We start from the raw sequence: 22,804 nt of genomic DNA on the forward strand, positions 1-22,804 counted from the left end.
ACCTGTTGCTAGAGGACCATTGTGGAGATAGGAATCTCTAGATTCTTCAGAATATAAAACATCTGAAGTCTTATGCATGGGCACAAGAATGGCGAGATGAATAGAATTAAACTATATTATTACATTTCTATTTTGCCTTTTGGTGCTAATGACCCACTAATACCTGAGATTTACCTTCACAGATTTTCTAGTGAGGATGGTCCAGACTGTAGTGGGCAAGCCATCTCATGGCAGGCCCAATAGCTTTCTCTCAGTTAACTTCTATACCTTAGTTGGAGATAAGAAAAGCTTTCAGATACAACTTTACTCCACAGACTCAGACAACATAGGAGGTCTCTAGACATCACAAGGCTTCAAATGTCACACATGTCCAGAATGAGATTTCTACTCTTCAGCACCTGGTATCTGTTTCTTCTTTTCTGAGCTCTTGCGTAGAAGCACAGCCTACCCCTAAATTTTGGATTCCAAACTTGCAAGTGGATTCCAGGTAGGGAGATGGGGGCAATGAATTTACACGCCCCTGCCCCCCTGCCATACACACAAATTACTTCTAACACATTAGGTTTCCTTTCCCAAACTCTCTTCCTCTATAGATTCTGTTTTCTAGTTCAGAGATTTCGGGGAAGAATATTTTGGCCAGGATATGTGGACTTTCCTTCTCACATCTGAAACCTAGGGTTTTGCACTTAGAAATGGAAAATGTGGTGTCTTTTCTCCCTGGCTTTTAATCTTTTTTCTACAGTGAATGGCAGTCCTGAGTCCTACACTCTGAATTTCAGTGGTCATGGAGTAACAGAAAAAATATTCTACAATTAATGTCACAGATTATTATTCTGCCACACTCAGTTAAACATCTTCATACTTTTCTTTGACTCTTTATTTCATTTTCTGAACTAAGCAGAAACCTGGCTGTTTCCAGAGAGCACTCTTGCCCTAAAGATGACTTAATTCTCTATTTTCCCATACCTCAGGGTCAAGAAATGCAAAATATCCTCTTTACCCCACAATGCTGGAAAAACCTGTCATCCCTCCAATCTGGTGTGAAAATCCCTGATACCTAAAGATGCAGGGCATTCATACAATACACTTTTAAAGTGGACAGTAATGAAATGAGATGCAATTGATATCACTTTTCAACCTGTGATAACAAAAGTGGAGTTTTCAAACAATTTAGAATAAACCAGTTACATGACTTTAAATTCCCATTCACTTTAAGGATGTAGAATAGTTGAGACTGAGAAGATTAATAACAAAGGATTTTGATTTGAAACAGTGTTTTGATTTTTAGAGTTGATTAAGTGTTTTTTATTTTTAATTTAAAAAATTAATTTAAGGTCACTAGAAGTTGTGAGGCTTATGTGATTTCTCATTTGGGACCACTGAGTAAATGCATAAATGTTAAGGAACAATGGGAAAAAAAACACAGTTTTGTGTTTCATACCACAAACAGAGTTTGAGATTGAAATGTTTACATCCTGCTATACTTTTCTTGGTCACTGTTAATCTCAAAATTCCCTATCCTTCCTGCTTATTCACTGAGGATATGGCGTATTCCTTGTAGAATTCCCTACTTGCTAGAGTTCTGCCATGTTTGTGGGTTACCATACAGTCCATGTAGTTAATTCAGACAATACTCTGGTAATTCATTACCTTATATCCAGTTCTCTTCCACCTCCACTGTTAAACCTCCCTCCCCCGTTGGTCACCCTTTGGACCCTGAGGTCAGCCAGAACTGCTCCAGTTCTAAAATAATAAATAAATAGTTTTGTCTGATCATAACCTTCTAACCCTCTCTTTTAATTTAAATAAATCAATTCCTCCACCTTATTATATATTTTAATCAATAGAATCCTCTAATTTCTCCATAGCAGCTCTCTTTTGTAAGAATTTTTTTTTTACATCTTCCCTGAGTTTTAAGATTTTATCCACTTCGACCACCCTCTTTCTGATATCTTCATCTCTTTTGCCCTGTTTTATTTTCATCACTTGTATCTAGCAAAATCTCAGTCTTGGTTGGGATTCATATGTCTCCTTTCTCCATGCCTGCATCTGTGCATGTGAGCAGTGATTTAGATCAGATCACACAATCATCCAAGTTCATGTTATCCTTTCCATAAATGGTTCCTTTTCTCTTTCCTTGAAAGCAGTTATTTCAAACATTTTCCACTGTCCACAGATTTCTATTCTCCCATCTCCCCTTAATTCTCAACAGATGATTTCACCTTTCTACTTCCTTCTACTTCACAGAGGGGATAGGTAATTATTCCTTTAAATTCCTCCGAACAACTCTACAATTTCACCTATCTACAGTTGCATCTTTGATGCCTTTCTCATTACAAAGAAGCATATTTTATCCTGCCTCCAGCCTCTACACCTAATATTCTTTGGATAACATGCCCTGCTGGATTATCTTTGACTTGAGCTATTGATTCTTCTCTATTTTCTCCCTTCAGATCTTCTTTCCTATTGTTTCCACTGCATCCAATATTTTTTACTGGAAGCAGGACGAAAGAAAACCTCCTCCAACCAGACATCCTTCTTCACTTTTGCCCTGTATCTGTCCTCTCTCTCAAAGCCAAATTTCTTTTGACAGGAATTCTCTTTCCTTATTCACTTTCCATTAACTCCAAATCTACTGCAATTTTGCATTCACACTCACCACTCCACTAAAACTCCTCTGATCAAGGCCATTGTAACCTTGGTGCTGCTAGAATAATCTGGCATTTTTAGAATATACAAATCATTTTTAGTTACCTTCTTTCCTTTTAGTGTTATTTCAATCTTGTAATATTATCCATATTTTCTGAGAAAGAAACTGATATTCTGAAAGTTAATTTGGTCAAGATCACACACTTGTAGCTATAGATGGCAAAGACTGATCTTGAATTGAGGGTTTCTGACTCAGGAACCTATATTTTGCTACAATAAAATAAGATGAATCAATTATATTCTCATATTCATTATTTTGTGTATATTTACAACTTATTTTTTACTAAGATTATAGATTTCCATGGCCTACATTGATAGCACAGCCTACAGTATCTGAAGTTATTAATAAGTTAAGATGACCCAGAAACTTCTGGGGAATGGGGAAGCTAATGATAAAAGTTTTGCTTCATAAATTTCCTAGTAAAAATAAGGACACTAGACATGTTAGAGACAGTCTATTTCTCCTAAGTAATGTAAATTGACTCAAAAGTACAAAGGGAAACATTGAAAGATTCAAAATCTCACTCATTGTTAGTAACTAACTTGATTGGCCTAAAAAGCCAAATATTGAATGATAGGTCTCTGATGTATCTCTGATCTGATTGGGAAACAATTTTCCCATTGTTTTCTCTTTTCCTTAATAACTCTCTTTCCATTGAGGAACTTATATTTTACTGATAAGAAAATTATGCAGAAGAATAGTTACAATCCACAGGAATTTCCAGTTCACTACTATGGTATAGGTAGGTGCAAAATGCCCTGGAAGCAGAAGAAAATAAGCTCTCAACAGCAGGCTTTCCAGAGGAAATGATACTTGAGCTAAGACTTAATAATTGTAGATACTGTCCAGGTAGATAAGGGAGGAAAGGACATCTGAGTGGAGGGACCAGCATGTGCAAAATGTAGAGACATAGATATCATGGGGTGTTTAGAGAACTACAATCAGTTGTTCCAATGAAGTAGTAGTCAAGACTTTAAAGCATAAAATTACCAGGATGAAAATTCAAAATAATTTGAAGGAACAAAAACAACAGAGTGGATTTATTGTTCACACAATGGAAAATCTCCAGAGTGTCTCTTTTTAAGCACAGATGGATTGGAGGATTTAAAAGATGCCATCAATTCTCTGTTTTGTTTTTCTCCCCTCCCTCTTTCCCTTTCTTTCTTTCTCTCTCTCTTTCTTTCTTTCTTTTTTTCTTTCTTTCTCTTTCTTTCTTTCTTCCTTCTTTCCTTCCTTCCTTCCTTCCTCTCTTCCCCCCTCCCTTTTTTCTTTTGTCTTCTGAGTTATCCTGATCCTCATACAGGCTCTTACTACAGAGAAATCCAAATAGCCACCAGCAGTGCTAAACTAAGATTGTCCTAGATCACATATTCCTGGATCACAAAGTGTATATTCATTTTATGATTAATCTCCTGGGTGTGAATGCAGATTTCTTGATAATATGTCCCCCACTACCCTGTCCTACTTTATTTTCTATTTTTTACCCCTATTTCAGTTATATGCATATCAGGTTAAGAAACCCTGCTGTAGATAAATGGGGGGCCTTTGTAAGGAATGTAATAAATTAACATGTGAGAAAAACAAGATAACTCTAGTAATTATAGGGATAATACAGGGAAACAAAAAAAAGTGCTTTGGAGTTTGTGATGATTCAGACATATTGTCTTTACTATGTCTAACATTGTCTTTACTGTGTCTAACATTCAGATATATTGTCTTTACTATGTTTATATCATAATTTATGTAATCAACTATATATATGTAGCCAACTATATATCAATGTAAAGGTAGGGCTTTTTCCATTACTATTAAACTCTACAATAAGTATGCTTGTGGAAGCTATTTTCTTTGTAATTTTAGAAGTGGAAATGCAAGGAAGAGAATAATGCACAGTTGTAAATGTATACATATCATACACATCAGCCAATAAATAGCCCTCCAGAAAAAAATCCCTGTTTTTACTTGTATCAGCAATCTACTTGTTTTAATTTCCCAGCAGCACAGACTCCCTGAAATTATGTATCTTTGTAATTGTCAATATGATAGTACAATTCTATTGGAAGAGAATTTCTTTGTGTATATTTTCACAAGGTAAGATCAATCTATAGCTGCCTTCTGTGTCCTTCAAGCTTTGGTTGGTTAAGGGTGGCAGAGATAGTTGGTCAGCATATTTACTATCTTGTGACTGAATTTCTAATCATAAAATGTATCCATGTGTCTACTTCAAAGAGAAGGACAGGTGTGAGAGAGAATTGACAAATCCTACATTTTTACAAAAACAATAGGTTAGAAGTACAAATTAGAAAGAAAGGAGCCAAATGAAGATGGCATGTATTACTGACATCATGTCTCAGATGCAAGGGCCAGAAAAACAAATGAAAGAACAATTTGGATTTAATTAAGGAAGCAGGAGGCAAAGAAAAGAAAGAAAAACTAAGGAACAGATGATGCTTCTAGCCCAAACTCCTCAAATCTTCCAGCCGGCCTTTCCTGCTTGTTCTGCTGTGACAATATATGTGGACACTCAATGAAATGTACTCAGCCTTGAGATTATTAATAATTTTGAAATTGAAACTAGCTGCATAGAAAATACTGTAAACCAAATGCTTGAATTGATTCCTTTGGCTTTATTCATTCCCTATTGACATTTATCCCATTAAAATGAAGTTTTATTTTCAGTGTCCTTAGATAAACTTTGAGTGCCAAAGAATGGTTCCAATTGCACATTTTAAAGTATGTCTGTATATAGTACATACTAGATGCTTAATGAGAATTTTTAATAAATTAATTTATGAATCAATTTTTACATCTTCATGTGTTTCCACCCTACCCACCATACAAAGCAATTGAAACTCAAAGTAATACCAACCACTTTTATTATTTGTTCATTCAACAAATATTTAGTGCTAGGTCCTGAATATATAAAAATTGGCCCTGGAGATTTCTATGCCCTTAATATGTCATCCTTTAAATAAGCTAGGGCAGGCAAATGGGGAGTGAGAAGGGAAATAATATTTGAATGATTGAGTCCCATGTACAAGACATAGTGTTGGCCATTTTACATGCATTATCTCTAATCCCAGAACAAACCCAGGTCATTCCCCTGTGTGAATTTGGGGAAAATGTGGCTCATAGATATCTATGAAGTTTCCCCAAGCTTTTAACACCAGTAGTAGGAAGATGCAGGGTGTAAATACATGTTTCCTTTACTTTGTTGGATGTTGCCAGTCCTTTTTCACTTCTAATCAAGCTAGGCAGGATTTCTCTGTTTCTTTTCAGTCATATAAAATGGGAGGATAAGTAGTGAATTTCTCATCAGCACATCTTTCATTCCTAACAATTAAAATTGCTAGTAATTTCATCTTTGTTTACTTCAGATTTTCATGCCTAGAATACACTTTTCTATACTTTTCCCCTATTCTTTCTCCTTACTAGACACCTCTCATATTGATAGTTGAAACAGCATTTATAGCCCCTAGAAAAGAGAACCTCCTGAATAATTACATTTTTGTCCCAATGGCCAATACATGATACCTCTGCTACCTACTTCCCTACTTTTTCCCTCCCAAGCACGAACCAGAACACTAAGGATATGTAAGATGATGGGGCCAATCATACCTGTTCTATTTGCAAACCCTCCTCAGAGCACTACTCCCAGAATCAGCTCCAAGACTCTGCTACATTGCCTTTTTTTAAGTTCGTTTTTAAAATTGAAATAGAGTTGATATACAATGTTGTGTTGGTTTCAGTTTTAAAGCAAAGTGATTCAGGGGTGTGTGTGTGTGTGTGTATATATATATATATATATATATATTCTTTTTCAGATTCTTTTCCCTTATAGGTTATTATAAAATATTGAGTATAGTTCCCTACATTGTCATTTAAAGTCAAAATATAATGGTTTTCTTCTAAAGTATATAACTACACTAATTTATGTGTTAGGACCACATGCCATTCATGTATTCATTCATTTATTCCACAGATATTTTTTATGGAGTCTCTATTATGTAAGTTCTAGAACTACACCTTAAAAACAAAGAGACAAAGTTGCTGTGCTCATCAGTCTTATATTCTAGGAACTGTCCTAGACTAAAATTTCTAAGAGGTAGGAACAGACATGCTAGTTACCATTCTAGTTACTTTGTCTGCTTTTGATTATAATGATAATGTTCTGATGACAATGTTAATAAAAAAAGATCTGATTCATGCTAATTTATGAGTTTAATCTTTAGGAAGTATTGGAAATAGTGTCTTACTTTATAACATGTTGGGAGGAATTTCCAGTAATGAAATAAATCCTTAATAGGCTGGATGTTAGAATACCAAGTAAAAGTGGTAAATTACAAAATAGTAGGACCCTAATTTGGTGATTTTCAAACTTTGCTACACATTAAAAAGCCACTGGGGAGTTTTTAAAAACAAGTCCTGACTCCCATCCTACTCCCTGAACCAATTAAATCAGAAAGTTGTGGGGTAGGACCCAAGCATCATTTGTTATTTTTTTTAGCTCCCTAGATTATTTCAACATGCAGACAAATGTGAGAGCCAATGATCCAAACACATTTTTATCAGTCTTTAGTGTACATGCAAATCAACTGGAGATATTAAATACAGATTCTAGTGTTTTTGTTTTTTTTTAAGTCTTCGCTGAATTTGTTACAATATTGCTTCTGTTTTGGTTTTTTGACCATGAGGCACGTGGGATCTTAGCTCCCCAACCAGGGAAGGAACCTGCACCCCTGTACTGGAAGGAGAAGTCTTAACCACTGGACCACCAGGGAAGTCCCCAGATTCTAGTTTAATGGATCTGGGGTGGGCCCAAGATTCTTTATGTCCAACAAGCAACCAGATGTTTCTACAGTTGCTGCTGCTGGTCTGTGTGCCACACAGTGAGTCTAGCAAGATGACAACACATGTCACCTTATTAGGCCTGTAAGGGCTCTGCGGCTAGCTGCCTGCCATTTTCTGAGCAGTGGTTACCCAACCCATCCAGCAGAGGAGGCATTGTGTTCCACATCAACAAGGACCGCCTAAAAACATTCAGAGAAGAGGCTCTCCAATGTTGTAGGTTTTTCTGACAACTTCGGAAAAACTCCCATCTCAACTCAAGCATGAGAGGAACTTCTGGAATGTGTACCTGGAAATGCTGATCTTTGAGAAGTACCGTCTCAGTACTTGGCTCATGTTTAGCCAATAACTAAACCTCTAGGAAGAGAAGAGAGAGCCAGACATCACTTCTATGCAAAACTCCAGTTTTGAGTTTCTACATATCCTAAATGTATTTCATAAGTGAATAACTTGAGTACAAATTATTCCACAGCCTAGTGAGTGATTAGACAAATGATGGGAAAGGCATGTTCTTTTTGTGAAAGTGTAGCTTAGACTCGGCAACATTTAGAAATCAGGTATCTAGCTCCATGAGTGATGATCCCAATTTCTTTCTAAAATGTGTTCTAAATGATCACTTACGATGTCCTGTCTCTCCACCCCAATTATTTCTTTATTAACTACGTGAACATTTCATTCTTGGAATATGCTTTTCCTATTTGTATTTTAAATTTATTTGAACCAGTGTCACTAATGTTTTTCTTAGATTAGAATTTAGAACAAAATCCCTACAATCTTCAAAAATGACTGACATACAAAGTGAAAGAGAAATGTAAATATTTAAGAAAGAAACATGCCTTTTTGCAACATGAGGGGAAAAATGACTTTGTATTTTAGCTTTTCATCACGAGAGTTCTGATATGAATCTAAACTATTTGACTGCTCTTGCAAAATGATATCATTTTACCAGAGTAAAGTGTTTTCTATAATATGGTCCTATGTATTATGTATTGGATATGGCAAAAGTAAATGCCCAATAAAAAGTCAGTGCATATTAAATTAATGATTCTAATGAACTTCATCTTCTGTGAATTCATTGTATAGTTTGCAGCAGCTTTTGAATAGGAAGTAGAGTTAGTAGACAAATGGAGTAAGAATGAATGTGTTTAAAAAAAAAGAAAAGAAACTCCCCAAAGTGCTTGTTTTCAGAGAATTAGAGATTACAAGTCACTTCAAATGATCCATTGATTGAAGTGACTCATCCATTAGAAAGGCCATCTTGTCTGCAACAACAACAAAAAGATGCATTTTAACATGCACATGCATGTTTTTTCATCAGATAAACATTTTACATATGCAATCACAACACATCCACCCACAGTATCTCAATTATAAATATCACTTGTTCAGTTCATTTCATAAATAATTGGGTCTGAGATGAAATCAACAATTCAGTGTTATTCATTCCAGCTCCAGTCAACTGAGAATGTCTTTTAGGAAAATAAAAACACCTCTGGTTTTCTGTTTATTTCTGTGACTTAGTAAAAGTAAAATGAACATAGAGTTTAACTGGCAGGGTCACACTGCCTGGAACACAGTAGGCTCACAATACATGATTTTATTTTCATATATATATATATATATATATATATATATATACACATATAATTATTCTAAGATTTGTTTTTTTTACTTTACCTAGCAAATTATAATTAAATATATACTTAACACCCATGTTTTATAAAGAAAAATTAAAACATTTATTGTAAAAATTACCCAAAATAAAATGAATGTTTTGTTATACTAGGTCAACTAAACTCCAACTTTAATGGATGTGTAAAGTATTTTTCAGGATATCATAGTAGTTTTTTATCATGGCTTTAACAAATTATCATAAAATTATCAATAAAAGCTTAAAATAACACCCATTTATTAACTTCCATTCCTGTAGTCAGAAATCTGGGTACAGAGTGGTTCAGCCAGTCCTCTGCTTGGTGTTTTGAATTGAAGAAATCACGGTATCAGCTGGGCTGTATTGCTTTCTGGAAGCTCTGTGGATGAATCCACTTCCAAGTTTATTCCTTGCAGACTGTCAGCTAGGCTGGATATGTCTCTATTTTAAGGTCCATAATATCAATTATATTTGCAAGGCCCCTTTTGCCATGTAATATAATGTATTTGTAGGTTCCATGCATTAAGGCATGGACATATTTGGAGGGCTATTCTGCCTACCATAGATAGACTAATAAATGGATTCTGAGAATATTGAGCTTCCCTTATGAGAGACCAACAGGATGATAGAGTAAGAAAGATCAAAGAAGCTCAAAGGGGAAGAAAACATTGATGTTTTAAAATGCCTCCTGGCTCCATGAGACAGATGTTTCATAAGTTTTCATAGATATTTTACCTTTCTTTCCCAATATGTACATTCACTATTGAGGTCTTTTAGAAATCATCTCTAATTGCAGTAATTGACACTCCCACCAAATGGTTTGATGGGGAATGCTGTTTGTCACGGCATTTCAAACAGTGTGCCCTGAGTCAAGCATAAAGCATAAAAAAGCAATCAATTTGATTCACTTAAGTTACATTAAATCTCTCTTTTCAAAGAATCTTATAAGACAACTTATACTCAGTTATTCTTCACAGAAATCTGATTCAATTGCTAAATACATTTGTAAATGAGACTGGGAAAATTATATGTTCTATACTACTTTTTTGTAGGAAAATCCTTTGTAGGACTAGATGGAGAAATCAAACATATGCAGAATAGTTGGCTTTGCTAAATTTGAATGCTTAGATAATTCAATGTAAGTATTTTAAGGGTAAGCTAAATACCTGTTATTGTAATTCTTCTTGCAGTGAATATTAACTGCTATTACAAGAAAATCTGTAAAACAAATGCAACTTCTTACTGTTGAAAAAATAATTGAAAGGATCATAAATGGAAAGCTGTCTCAATATAAAGCAATAGTGTTTTTTAGCACCTGGTTTATAATTAGCATTGCCCACATTCATTTGACTTTGAAAATGTTTATGATTTTATAATTTAACTACAAAAATGTAAAGGAAACTAGTTTCCCAATTTAATAAGACAGTGGGGTGAGGAGGGAAGATGGGTAGATGAAGTTTTTCAAAAGGAAAATAAAATTTACTTTTTTAGAATTTTGAAATTGTTATTGTTACTTTTCTTCCTTTGCCCATTTTACTCTGCCTTTAAAGTACAATGCTTTTTCCTATGAATCTTCTAGAATTAACTCCTCTGGAGTATTTTTTTCTTCATAATGAGATGGAGGATTCAGAACATATGTGCAGTAATTTTTATACATTAATGTTAAAATATTCTCTCATCATATGTTATACCAGATCTCATAACTTTGAAAAACACTGTTAAATAGTATTATTTGAAAGATTTACATAACAACTCCCAAAGTACATTTTACACCCCATTAAATCAAAACCTCACATTGCCAAGAAAGTACCTTAAGAAAGCTTGTTAACAGGGCTTCCCTGGTGGCACAGTGGTTGAGAGTCTGCCTGCCAATGCAGGGGACACGAGTTCACACCCGGGTCTGGGAAGATCCCACATGCTGCAGAGCGGCTGGGCCCATGAACCATGGCTGCTGAGCCTGCGCATCCTGCGTGTGCGGAGACTGTGCTCCGCAACGGGAGAGACCACGACAGTAAGAGGCCCGCGTACCGCAAAAAAAAAAATCTTATTAACATAAAACTATGAATTTGAAATTATATAAAGTATATTTGCAAAGCAGAAATCAGTGCTCTCTTTGAAATATAGTAGCAAGGTTACTACAGGGTACATATGTAGATTCAATAAATATCATAGTCACATTTTAATTATTCTGAAATGTAAATCTATGATTTTTCTGAAAGGAATAGTTGGTTCACAGTGCCCAGTGCATTTGTTTCTTTAATCTTTTTTTTTTTTTTAACATCTTTATTGGAGTATAATTGCTTTACAATGGTATGTTAGTTTCAGCTTCACAACAAAATGAATCAGTTATACACATACATATATTCCCATATCTCTTCCCGCCTGCGTCTCCCTCCCTCCCACCCTATCCCACCCCTCCAGGCGGTCACAAAGCACTGAGCTGATCTCCCTGTGCTATGCGGCTGCTTCCCACTAGCTAACTACCTTACTTTTGGTAGTGTATATATGTCCATGCCTCTTTATCGCTTTGTCACCGTTTACCCTTCCCCCTCCCCATAGCCTCAAGTCCATTCTCTAGTAAGTCTGTGTCTTTATTCCTGTTTCACCCCTAGGTTTTTCATGACATTTTTTTTTTAATTCCATATATATGTGTTAGCATACGGTATTTGTCTCTCTCTTTCTGACTTACTTCACTCTGTATGACAGACTCTAGGTCTATCCACCTCATTACAAATAGCTCAATTTCGTCTCTTTTTATGGCTGAGTAATATTCCATTGTATATATGTGCCACATCTTCTTTATCCATTCATCCGATGATGGACACTTAGGTCTTTAATCTTTTGAGTGAAAGTTGTACTTGGGAGTTATAGAGAATTCCAATTTTCAAAATGAGTTAAAAATATATGTTATAAAAGTCTTTAAATTCACCCATTCTCTCCACAAGAAGCACTCAATCCCTATTTTGTAATTTATAAACTTTGCAAAGATTATATTCCTCTAATGATTTTGATATTCTTCTTCTTAGCTTTCAGTATGTAGTTTATATCATTAGGTAGCGCTTTCATCTGCCATTATGATCCTTGTTTCCCTCTGGTAGAAGTACAAGAAGCACAGGTGAAGAGTAGATGGGAGGGAGAACATATTCATCCATTATTATGTGTAGTTTACACTAGTTTCCTCAAACTGGAGAGTGATCTTTTTTGAGAATGGAACAAAATTTACCTTTGGGCCTAGCACAATATCTTGCTTATAAGAGGTATAGGCTAATAGTAAATATGTTTAGTAAATAAATAATTGATAATAGTGCTTATCTTTATGGATGCTTTAGGATATTGTACTCAAAACTATAAGGAGAAGAACAATAATCCAAAATTCCTTTGAGGTTGTTAAGTTTGTGATTTAGTGAGTTCCTAACTTTCAGTCATTCTGGGTTTATCTTCATTTACCTTAATATACACAAGCCTGGTCATCTGCATTTTTGAATTAACCATATCTCTTATATCCACAATTGAAACTGCCTTTCCTATATCTAATATATACATATGTATATACATATAAATATAAACTCTGCATAAATAAATATTTTTTTCTGTATTATAAATCAAGTTTATGCCCTCCATTTTTCTGTAAGGCTCATAAAATTTTCCCTGTTTATTATCACTTATTCCCTAATCTCCTAAAGTTTTGTTTCCTTACTATTTTCCTGCAATTATTATATTTGTCAAATACATAATTTTTTAATATTTTTCTCTTTATGAGGTATAAGTAGCTTTATTTTTTAAATTATATCTATCTTTTCTACAAGTGCATGCAGGGAAGATATATGATTCTTATTAATTCATTTTAATAGTTAGTTTTGATTGACTTCATTTTTAGCTGTGATTTCATCTCAGAGAATTTTTTTTTAATATTTGGCATATTGTCTTTTTAAGTATCACACTTTGGTTAACTTTCCAATGAATGTAAAATTAAATTGTGTGTTTTAAGAGAAATATTTGAAGGAAAATTAACTCTGCTGTTTTCAGTAAGAGTTTGCTTATTTTTTACTTTCATAATTGCTGTTTTCTAATCCCCTCAGTTGTCAAATTTTTCTTGATACTCTGTCTTAGTTTATTCAAAACTAAGTTTATTGTAAAGTACCATAAGTTTCCTTATTAGCTATAAATTACTACCTACTATGTTATATATCTCTTTCATATTGCCTGGTTTAAAGCCTCGTCTTTCACTTAAATTGTCACTACTCCTTCTGTTCAGTTTCTAGAACAGTTTTCAACACAACCTCCACACATTGCCAAAGTAATCTTTAAAAACCACACATAGCCTGGTCAAATCCTTAAAATTCCCATTGGCTTTGGGATAAAATTGCAACCTCCAGGTATGACATGAGTCCCTTTATTATTTGCAGCACATGTACATCCCCAAGTTCACTGTTAATAATATCTTTCATTCTCTTCATCCCTTCAGCCAAGAAGAACAGTAGTATATGTGCTTCTTTAGTCATGATGTGCTCACTTGCACATGTGTGCCTTGCACATTATTCCCTCTTCCTTAAATACCCTTCTCTCTCCTTCTGCCCACTTTCCACTGGCTAACTTCTCCTTCTTATATTCAAATTAGGCATCAACTTCCTGAGAGGGCCCACATTAGAAATTGCCTCCTTTAGGAAACTTTCTCTAAGACTTCCCAAGATTGAGTTAGGTTCACTTGGCAACCTGGGAACAGGATTTATCCCACACAGTGTTTTCAGATTGAATGTTTTCTTATTAGCCTCCCACACTATAATCTAAAGTCATCAAGGGACTCTGTCTTGTTCTCAGTTGAGCCCATGGTAATTGAGTACCAAAATAAATATGTATGGTATGAATGACCGAGTTTCCTTTTGAACCTTCACAGTATTCCTACTTTTTAACATTAGTGGGTTAAGCCTTAAAGTTCATTCAGTTTTGTTTTATATGCTTAAAGGAATACATTTGCAGTTTAGGGTTTTATCAGAAAAAAAAGTGCTACTATTTTAAGAATAATTACAAACAATAACTGACATTTAAAAAATGATTATAGACTGTAGGTATATATGTATATACCATCTGAAAAGTATTCATGATCTTTTCTTATCGGAAATAGACCTAACTAGAAAAAAATTATGGTGGGTGTCTTGCTCAGGAATTACTGATTTTTTTAATATGATTGATTTTTTTCTTCTTTGAGTCCATTTGCATAACTGTCAATCCTCTTCCTTTCTATAAATATTTGTTGACTGCTCACACTCTAAAGGCACATTGCGAGGCAGAGATTGCACAAGTCAGTAAAATGTAATTGGTAGCACTGACTGCTTTCTTGCAGTGAGCAAATCTACCTCAGAGTGAGGACAATGTTCAGGTATCTATGCCTCTGGTGTCTGTGAGCTGAGGCTGCCCAGTGAATTGAAGAGCACCATATGCTCAATGCTGTCCTTTCATTACATTCTTCATTGTCTGCCAAAAGTCAGGACCCCACAGAGTCTTCACCTCACCGAGGAAGGAGAGATTGGAACCCGAGTCTCCGTAAACTCAGGCGAGGATTGTATAATTCTTCTTTTTACAGTTGTCAATCGAAACATGTTCTGGGAGCACAAATTAGAATCCTTATGAGAGCTATTACTGCAATCAAGTCCACTTTATACACCTTCCCTAATATTGCTTCACTGATAGTATTTCTCAGGCAAGATTATACCTGGTGTTTTCATAAAACACATGCAAAGCACCCAAAAAGACAAAGGATTTGGATTTTATTTTTAATACACTAATACTACAAAATTGTTTTAAAAGAAGTGTCTCTTTTTCCTTTTGCTTTTAACTGCCATTGATAAAAGCATAACTGCCAAGAAAACTTTTTTTTTTTTTTTAAATAGGGTCAGGGCCTCTAAAGCGTCAAGTAAGGTAAATTGTTTCCTCCCTTGTAGCTGAAATTGCTATGTTGTTTTAAATTTCCAGCTCCAAATTAATGAACAGTTTTCTCTGTAGTGTAAGAATGGGTTTGGCAGTGTGAAGATCAGAGCAATCTCTTCTTCATTAAATTGGGCAAAGAGTACTCACTGGTTCTCAAACTGTTAAATGGATATTAGGGTTTTTAATGAATGGAACATTTATTTTTGTGCCAGCTCAACTAACAACATTGACATGATTAGCATACATTTTGGCAACCGTTCTAGCGCAAGGTGTTAGAAAAAAGGGGCTTTTATCTTTGAGCTTAATTTACTTTAACTTTACTGGTTATATATATTTTTAAAGTGAATGAGATATTTTTGTAAAGGAAATCTTGGCACAAGAAGTTATTCAGAAATATGTCCTTTTATTAATGTTACAGGCATTTTTTTCATGCTAGAGATGAAATCCATACCCCAAACACATGAACCTTCTTCAAACTCATAAAAGAATAAAATGTTTTGTTATTTATACTGATAATTAAATCATTGCATTTGTAGACGACTTTTTTTTTTTAATGGTTCTACTTGTTTCACATGTATTTCTTCCCTGTAAAAGAGAGAAATCAGATATAAAAATGACTGGTGGAGGATGGTTTCCTCCATTGCTCTATATCAATTATGAATGAAAAGTTTGGGGAGTTAAATGTTCTTACTTTCTTAGCTCAGTGGCCTCTCATAAAAAAGGAATTTCCAATAAAAATATATATCCTTTTTGTAACAAACACTACTGCCTCATATGCTTATTATTTTATTTATTAAAATTCTCAAATTGAAGAAAACAAGAAAATGAGTTAATACCTATTCAAAAGGTCTTGAGTTTTTGTATTCAATTCTTTTTTTGCAATGTGTTTTTATTTTAAAATTTATTGAAAGCACTTGTAACACAGCTAACAGAGGATTTGTTATAAGTATGTATTAAAATGAGTGTTTATAATTGATTCTAAGTCATAATAAATTAATATGCATATACACATGCATGGGTGTAAATTTTCATGTGAACTTCTATCAAACACATAGGCATACTCTTTTTCTATTATATATATATACATATATATATATGTGTGTGTGTGTCTATATATGTCTATAACTACACATGTATTTATAATAATTTACCAAATGTTTAATTAAGTAATGAATTAGTTTAATATAAACGTTAACATAACAGAATATTTAGTTTACCCACATTTACCTCTAAAAGCAAATGAATGCCATTAACAGGAGCTTCAGTAAAAGAACAAGCCCATGTTCAAATATAAAACAGTAAAAATGAGAAAGAAATTATGAAAATATATACCTTTAATTTGCAGACATAGAAACACTTTTGGTACAGTACAGACACATGATGCCCAAAAGTAGAATGATCCAGTTTAAGCTAACACTTATTCTTTGTTTACAAAGATAATTTTGCTATAGCTCTCATATAAAATAAAATTTCCAGCTCACACATGGAAGTGAAGATGATCAATCACTGATAAACCAGCTTGCTTCACTGCAAAGTGTTCAGTAAAAGCTAAATTATCAAAGAAATCTGCTGCTGGGCTTACAAATAAACTCTTGGACCTAATCCAAAGCCAAAGAAAGGAAGCCAGAACCGGTAGCCAACAAACCTAAACAACAACAAAAATATAAGTATAACTTTCATAGAAAAGGTCCAGCTAAAACAACCAGTAGTGTCCACCAGCTTCTAGAATAATTTTGTTTTAATAAGATTTTTCTTTTTTTCTGTAACACGAGTTAAAGTATATAAGAATCTAATACATAACCCAAGTATAGAACACTACTGACAAGTTGTGAAAGCATGAAAATGTCATGAACACCTATGAAGCAACTAAGATTGAAACATATCTTTGCTTCTGACTGTTTCTCTTGCACATAATTTCTAGTTACATTTTCTTTAAGAAAGAATATATATATTTTCCCTTGTAATAATAACAAGTGCAGTGGTAAAGCAAACAGAAAGCAACCAGAGTACACAGAAGGCGAATTAATCTTCAGCACGTCAGATCTTTAACACATGGCAAAGCGTTTATCCTTGCTAAAAAAGAATTGCGCTTCTTTGTGAAGTCTTCTCTTTCAAATTATACATTATGCACTTGTGAGGTAATAAACATTCTGTTTACAAATGCATTTCTTTTCTTTTTTATCATACGTTTAAGTGGGGTGACATTCCATTTACTTTAATTTCATCTTTGTTTAATGTTAAAAACAATATATTTAAAATAGACTCTTTCATTAATTTCATGTACAACTGTCATGTACAATACCTTAAAAGAGTTCCCTGCAAAGGAGCAGCTGGTGCCCTCTTGTGGTTAAAGGACTTTTTTAGCCAAAAATGCAATGTACCATTTTCTTACCTTATTCCCGGGTTTTAACAATCATCTGCTTGGTGTATGAAAGCTGCAAATCATGTCCAAGCTTTTTTTTATAACAGTTCCAAAGCTGTTAGTACCAATTTTCATTAAAAAAATGCTGTACACATTTTATAACCTCTGATTTTGAATTTAAAAACTTGTAAACAGCTATTTACAATACAGTACAAGTTATAAATTAGATGTCCAACACTCTTTGGGTGGTGAAGACTCTCCAAAGTCAGTTAAAACATCTGTTACTCCACAGCAAAAAAAAAAAAAAATCAAATATTAGAAATATCCATTGGTTTCCTCTCTCTCATATGCAAGTCAATTTTTCCTTTTAATGGAATTTGTACTCCCAAATTTTCATCCTCCCTGTGATGCCTTTTCCCTCTCAAACAGATGTACATGCCCATCCCTGTTACGAGAGTGATAGAACCCAAGCTTATTACAGACAGAGCTACTAAGGTGGGCATACAAGACACAGGCTCAACTTTCCTATGAGTCGGTTCTATGGAGATCTGTGGTTCTTTCTCCTCTATGTTAATTTCTGGTTCCTTTCTTAAAAGACTCTCAATGTAGCTCTCATTACTGACAGTGTCATTGACAAATAGGTTCACCATGACCGTGGAATGGAGAGGTTCGGGATAACCATGATCACTCACTTTCACCAGTAAACGATGGAGCCCATAATCTGTCTGCAGCAATGCCTCTTCCAAAGTAATGTTGCCAGTTTTAGGGTCAATCCTAAATGACTCAGGCCTAGGACCTCTTCTCCCTATGATGCTGTAAGCTATGACAGCATTCATGCCTGTGTCTTTGTCAATTGCATAGACCTCTGTAACTGGGGAGCCAGGGAGAGTAGAAGGTAAAACCAACAGGTAAGACATGTTAGATTGAGGAAATAAAACAAGAGGTGGGTTGTCGTTGATATCTAGAAGGAGAATTGTGATTTTTGTAGTAGAGGAGAGGGGAGGCTCACCTCCGTCAACAGCTTCAACCCACAAAGTATAGGAGCTTTGCTGCTCTCTGTCCAAAGAGACTTTGGCTCTCAGCGTGCCCTTTCCTGTGTCTATGACAAAAATATCACTCTGGTTCACCACGGAGAGGGCAACCCATCCATTTTGCCCAGCATCGGCATCTGTTACACTAATTATTCCAATTTCACCATATCCTGGAAAGTTTTCTGGCACAAAGAAGCTGAAGTCCTTGTTGATGAACCTAGGACTGTTGTCATTTTTATCCAACACTGTGATAGCCACGGTGGCTACTGATTCTTTGGGTGGCTTCCCAGAGTCAACAGCTCTGACTGTGTACTTGTACTTTTCTTTCTCTTCTCGATCCAGCTGAGTAGAAACTGTCAGAACTCCTGTGACACTGTCTAAGGAAAAGTATGATGGAGCATCAGGTCCCAGAAAATATGAAACTTGTCCCCTCTCTCCACTGTCAGCGTCTGTAGCATCTAGCTTAGTCAAAAAGGCATTGGGTGAGTTGTTTTCTTCAATGGTTAGTTCCACCAACGGTTGAAGGAAAATAGGAGCATTATCATTGTCATCTAAAAGTTGCACTTTAATCATTTTTTTGACATGAAATCCCTCAGAGTTCCAGGCTACCACAGCTATTTCATAGAACTGCTGTAGCTCATAATCCATAGGTTTTGTGGTTTCTAGCAGATATTCATTACTGTATGGTTTGTAGGGTGATAACCTAAATGGTCCTTCACCATCCAAGTAGCAGTTCACCTTGTATTTACCTTCTGGATCTCTTATGGTGAAAAATGCAATTGGAGTTTTAACAGGTTCCAGTTCTTTCAGGTAAACAATACCATCTATCTCATTCGCTATATAACGAGGGACAATTTCAGGTGGTCTGAAAATGACTTTGATAATGGTCACCAGGGCAGTTATCATAGCAGGGATGCAGCCCGGCCCATTAGCAAGAATGGTGAGCTTGTGTGTTTGCAGAACACTTCCCCCAATCTTACTGAAAAGTTTAATGACTCCAGTGTTTTCATCCAGATGGAATAAATCCTTGGATACTTGTGGAACTTTCTGGCTATAAGAGTAGGTGACCTGAGCATTGTTTCCCAAGTCTCTGTCCACAGCCTGGACAACTGCAATCGGTGTGCCCACTGTAGCATTCCCATACACAGTGGCATTGATTTGTGAGTCTGTGAAGAGAGGGCAATTGTCATTAATGTCACTTATGCCAATGGTGAGGGTGGCGCTGCCCAACAGTGGTGGAGACCCACCATCCTCAGCTATGATGATGCTCACATACTGGTCCTGGGTCTCCCTGTCCAACAGTCCCATGACAATTAGGTAGGGGGTTCGCTCCCCATTCTCATTCTCCTCCACGTCCAGGGTGAACATACGATGGTAGTCCAGCAAGCGGTAGGTCTGAACTCCGTTAGTGCCTATATCTCGGTCCATGGCAGGATGCTCTATGGCCAGCCGGGTGTTTACAGGTGCATTTTCTGGGACCCAAACCGATATTTCGGAAACAGGGAACTGTGGGGCATTGTCATTGATGTCCCGGATAGCGATTTTCACCTTCACAAACCTAAAGTATTCCTGAGGCAGGACCAGTACATCCAGAAGCAAAAGACAAGAGTCAGCGGAAGGCGAAGAGGAGATGGAAATGCTGCCCCTCCAGGCAGCCCCTCCACCTCCTTCAAGACACAGGGCCTCCCTGTCGATCTCCTGGGCAGAAGTGTGCAGCTCCCCGGAGCGATTGTCTAGGATCACGTACTGGCCACTCAGTCCCTGGGAGGCCAGGCTGAAGGAGAGAGGAGGGTTCCGCTCAGCGCCGCTGTGCTCCGGGGGCTGCGACTGCGGGTCCTGCCTCCCTGCTCCGTGCACCAGACGCAGGTCCTCGGCCAGGCTGCCGATGAGCACCCCCGCGGGCAGTCCCTCGTTCAGGCTGTACAGAAGCTCCGTGGCCCGGCTGTAACTCGCCAGGCAGTTGAAGGGTCCCACGAAGAGGAAAAACAGAAGCAGATGCTGAACGTGGGGGGTGGAGAGAAGGCTTATTACACACACGCGGAAAACACAGAGCTTGGAGTCAGAACTATTGCCCTGGGATCATTCTGGCTCCATCCCCATTCCCAAAGGCAAACGCTCCAGGCAGAACGGGGTGAAAAGGAAACTTGCTGTAAAGGAGAGATCTATGGGGAAACAGTGTCTCCAAAACTTAATTTTTCTCTTTACTTTCTACATCTCCCCCCGACCCCTGCCCCTGCCCGTCTCCCCATCACCACCTCGCTCAGTTAATATTCGGAATCCCAAACCATAACTCATCCCTGGAAGTACATGTCGGAGTGGAGAGGACTGCGCAACGCGACAGAGAAACCACCAGGGTAGGTCATGGGGAGGGAGGGGGCTGGTAGTGGAGAGGACCGAGAGGTGGGCACTTTATTTTCCATTGAAATGTTTCTACCACTAAGATCCCCGAAATGCGAAATGTGTTGCATCCCTTGCTATGAGACCGATAACAACAACAACAACAACAATAATAATAAGTAACTCTACCCCCTCGGACTCCCTACCCCACCAAATAAATGCTTTAGGTCGGAAGAATTGATTTTCATTTTAGTGCGTATCTAAACTCAAATCGAAAGGATCTGTATTTCCACCCCCTAACAAGCTCTCACTAATCCCCCTCCCTTAGGGAAAGAGAAGTAAATGTGGGAAATGATTATGCAAAAACAATTTGTCAATTGCAGTAGACAGTCACAGCCAGATGCTGGCCGCAGGAAACAATCTACGAACCCCTTTATCTCAAAGCCAATTGAGCACACCCCAGCCTCCTCCACCTCATCTGCCTACATTTCTGCTTCAGAAACTTCTCACGAGCCAAGGACTTGCCTATTCCTTGCTAAAATGCAGACACATTATCCCAAACTCCCGTTCCCTCCACCCAACCTTCCTGGGAAGTTTAAATTAAGGTAAAAGGTTTGAGAAACCATAAAGGAGTGGGAACTGCTCCACAGTACTGTAACTTGTCGGGGCCGCGAGGCTCGTGGACCCCTACTCTTACCGGTAGGTGTCTGTGTCTGGTGCTGCTCCTGGAACGACTTAGACGCCCCATATCCAGGCGCGGGTGCCAGGTCGCCGGGCGCCAGCTCACTGGCAGGGCCCTCGAGCTGCGCGCATCCCCTCGGCTGCGCATTCCCTTGGAGGCTGCAGTCGGCGCGCTCCTGACGGGGAGGCGACAGAAGACACTCCCTCTCTGTGCATGCAAATGGCTAGGGAACTTCAGCCAATAGTCACTGGCTCGTCAGTTAAGGACAGCAGCTCAAGGTGGGGCGGGGGGCAGAAAGGTGAGGGGGTACCGAGGCACGGTCATGGTTTCCTGTCCTGGACCTGGGTTAAGTCCAGACCCCGGCGGAGGAGCCGGAGCGGGGACTTGCCTCTGAAGACGGCGACTAGGCGCCACCCGGTCGGACTCCGGGGCGCTTGTCCACCGTCCTCCCTCCTCGCAGCACCAGTCAGGACCCAAGTTCACAGGTTGCGAGCGTGAGAGGGAGAATTAGACTAAATTAATAAGCTTGAATTTACATCTGATTAGAGAGAGAGGAAGTCGGCACTACGGAGCAATCACAGGCGCGATCCCCAAACGCCTGCTTTGCCACCAGTTCTTCCGAGAGACTTGGATCCAGCAGTGTTTGCACAGAGAAAGAAAATCCACTTTCTCTGCAGAGAGAAGGAACTTCAAACTCTTAGTAAGACGGTCTGAAGCAGAGAAGCAAATATATGAAATCGGTGAAGGTTTCGACGTGCTTTAATTTTGAAGCTTCGCAGTTGGCGGTGACAAAGCTTCTGCCAATTTCCTAGTTGTAGGCGCAAGTGTCTCTGGGTGTCTGCCTTGTGGTCTTTTGAGACAACCGCGGCTTCTGGCTAAGGTAAAGAGCCAAGAGGGAGAGTGGCAACAATTGCTTGGTAACAGAAGTGGTTCTGCCTGCAAGCAATTTTACCAGATTTCTCTAAGGGATGTATTTTTTGTTTTTTCTTTTTTTGGAGAGCACTCACTGAAGCCTAGGTTCAAAAAAAAAAAAGGCTACATTTCAAGTTATTACTTTTTTTTTTTTTCTTAGAATTTTTACTGGGAAAGGAATTCTGAAGGAGTGTGGTGGAGAATGCTTGGCTATCCCCTCTGGCTCTGACACTAAATAACCGTATGACCAGTTTCCTCATTTATGAAGTCAGGGCTGGTGAGAAGCTCCAGTGCATTAAGTCCATGAAACACTTTTTGATCTGCAGGGTGCGATGTAAGTAGTGGT

At 37.3% G+C, this 22,804-nt stretch overlaps 1 protein-coding gene across 1 annotated transcript; it reads right to left on the reverse strand.

Annotated features, from left to right (window-relative positions):
* Positions 1 to 16,472: 16,472 nt before the first annotated feature.
* On the reverse strand, positions 16,473 to 21,693 carry PCDH20 (protocadherin 20). The gene is made up of 2 exons (XM_060129105.1): positions 21,562 to 21,693; positions 16,473 to 20,525 (listed from the first exon to the last, which is right to left on the reverse strand). The coding sequence occupies exons 1-2, from the start codon at positions 21,691 to 21,693 to the stop codon at positions 17,805 to 17,807; spliced, it is 2,853 nt and encodes a 950-aa protein (XP_059985088.1). The 3' UTR covers positions 16,473 to 17,804.
* Positions 21,694 to 22,804: the final 1,111 nt, after the last annotated feature.

Source organism: Lagenorhynchus albirostris, chromosome 18, assembly GCF_949774975.1.
Source record: "Lagenorhynchus albirostris chromosome 18, mLagAlb1.1, whole genome shotgun sequence".
Taxonomy (NCBI): domain Eukaryota; kingdom Metazoa; phylum Chordata; class Mammalia; order Artiodactyla; family Delphinidae; genus Lagenorhynchus; species Lagenorhynchus albirostris.

What these genes read in the sequence shown, in the direction of transcription:
- PCDH20 (XM_060129105.1), bottom strand. Translation starts at nt 21,693, where the DNA reads ATGCGCAGCCGAGGGGATGCGCGCAGCTCGAGGGCCCTGCCAGTGAGC. An exon ending in CCAGACACAGACACCTACCG is followed by an intron (nt 20,526 to 21,561) that starts GTAAGAGTAGGG and finishes CCCCACGTTCAG; the next exon opens with CATCTGCTTCTGTTTTTCCT.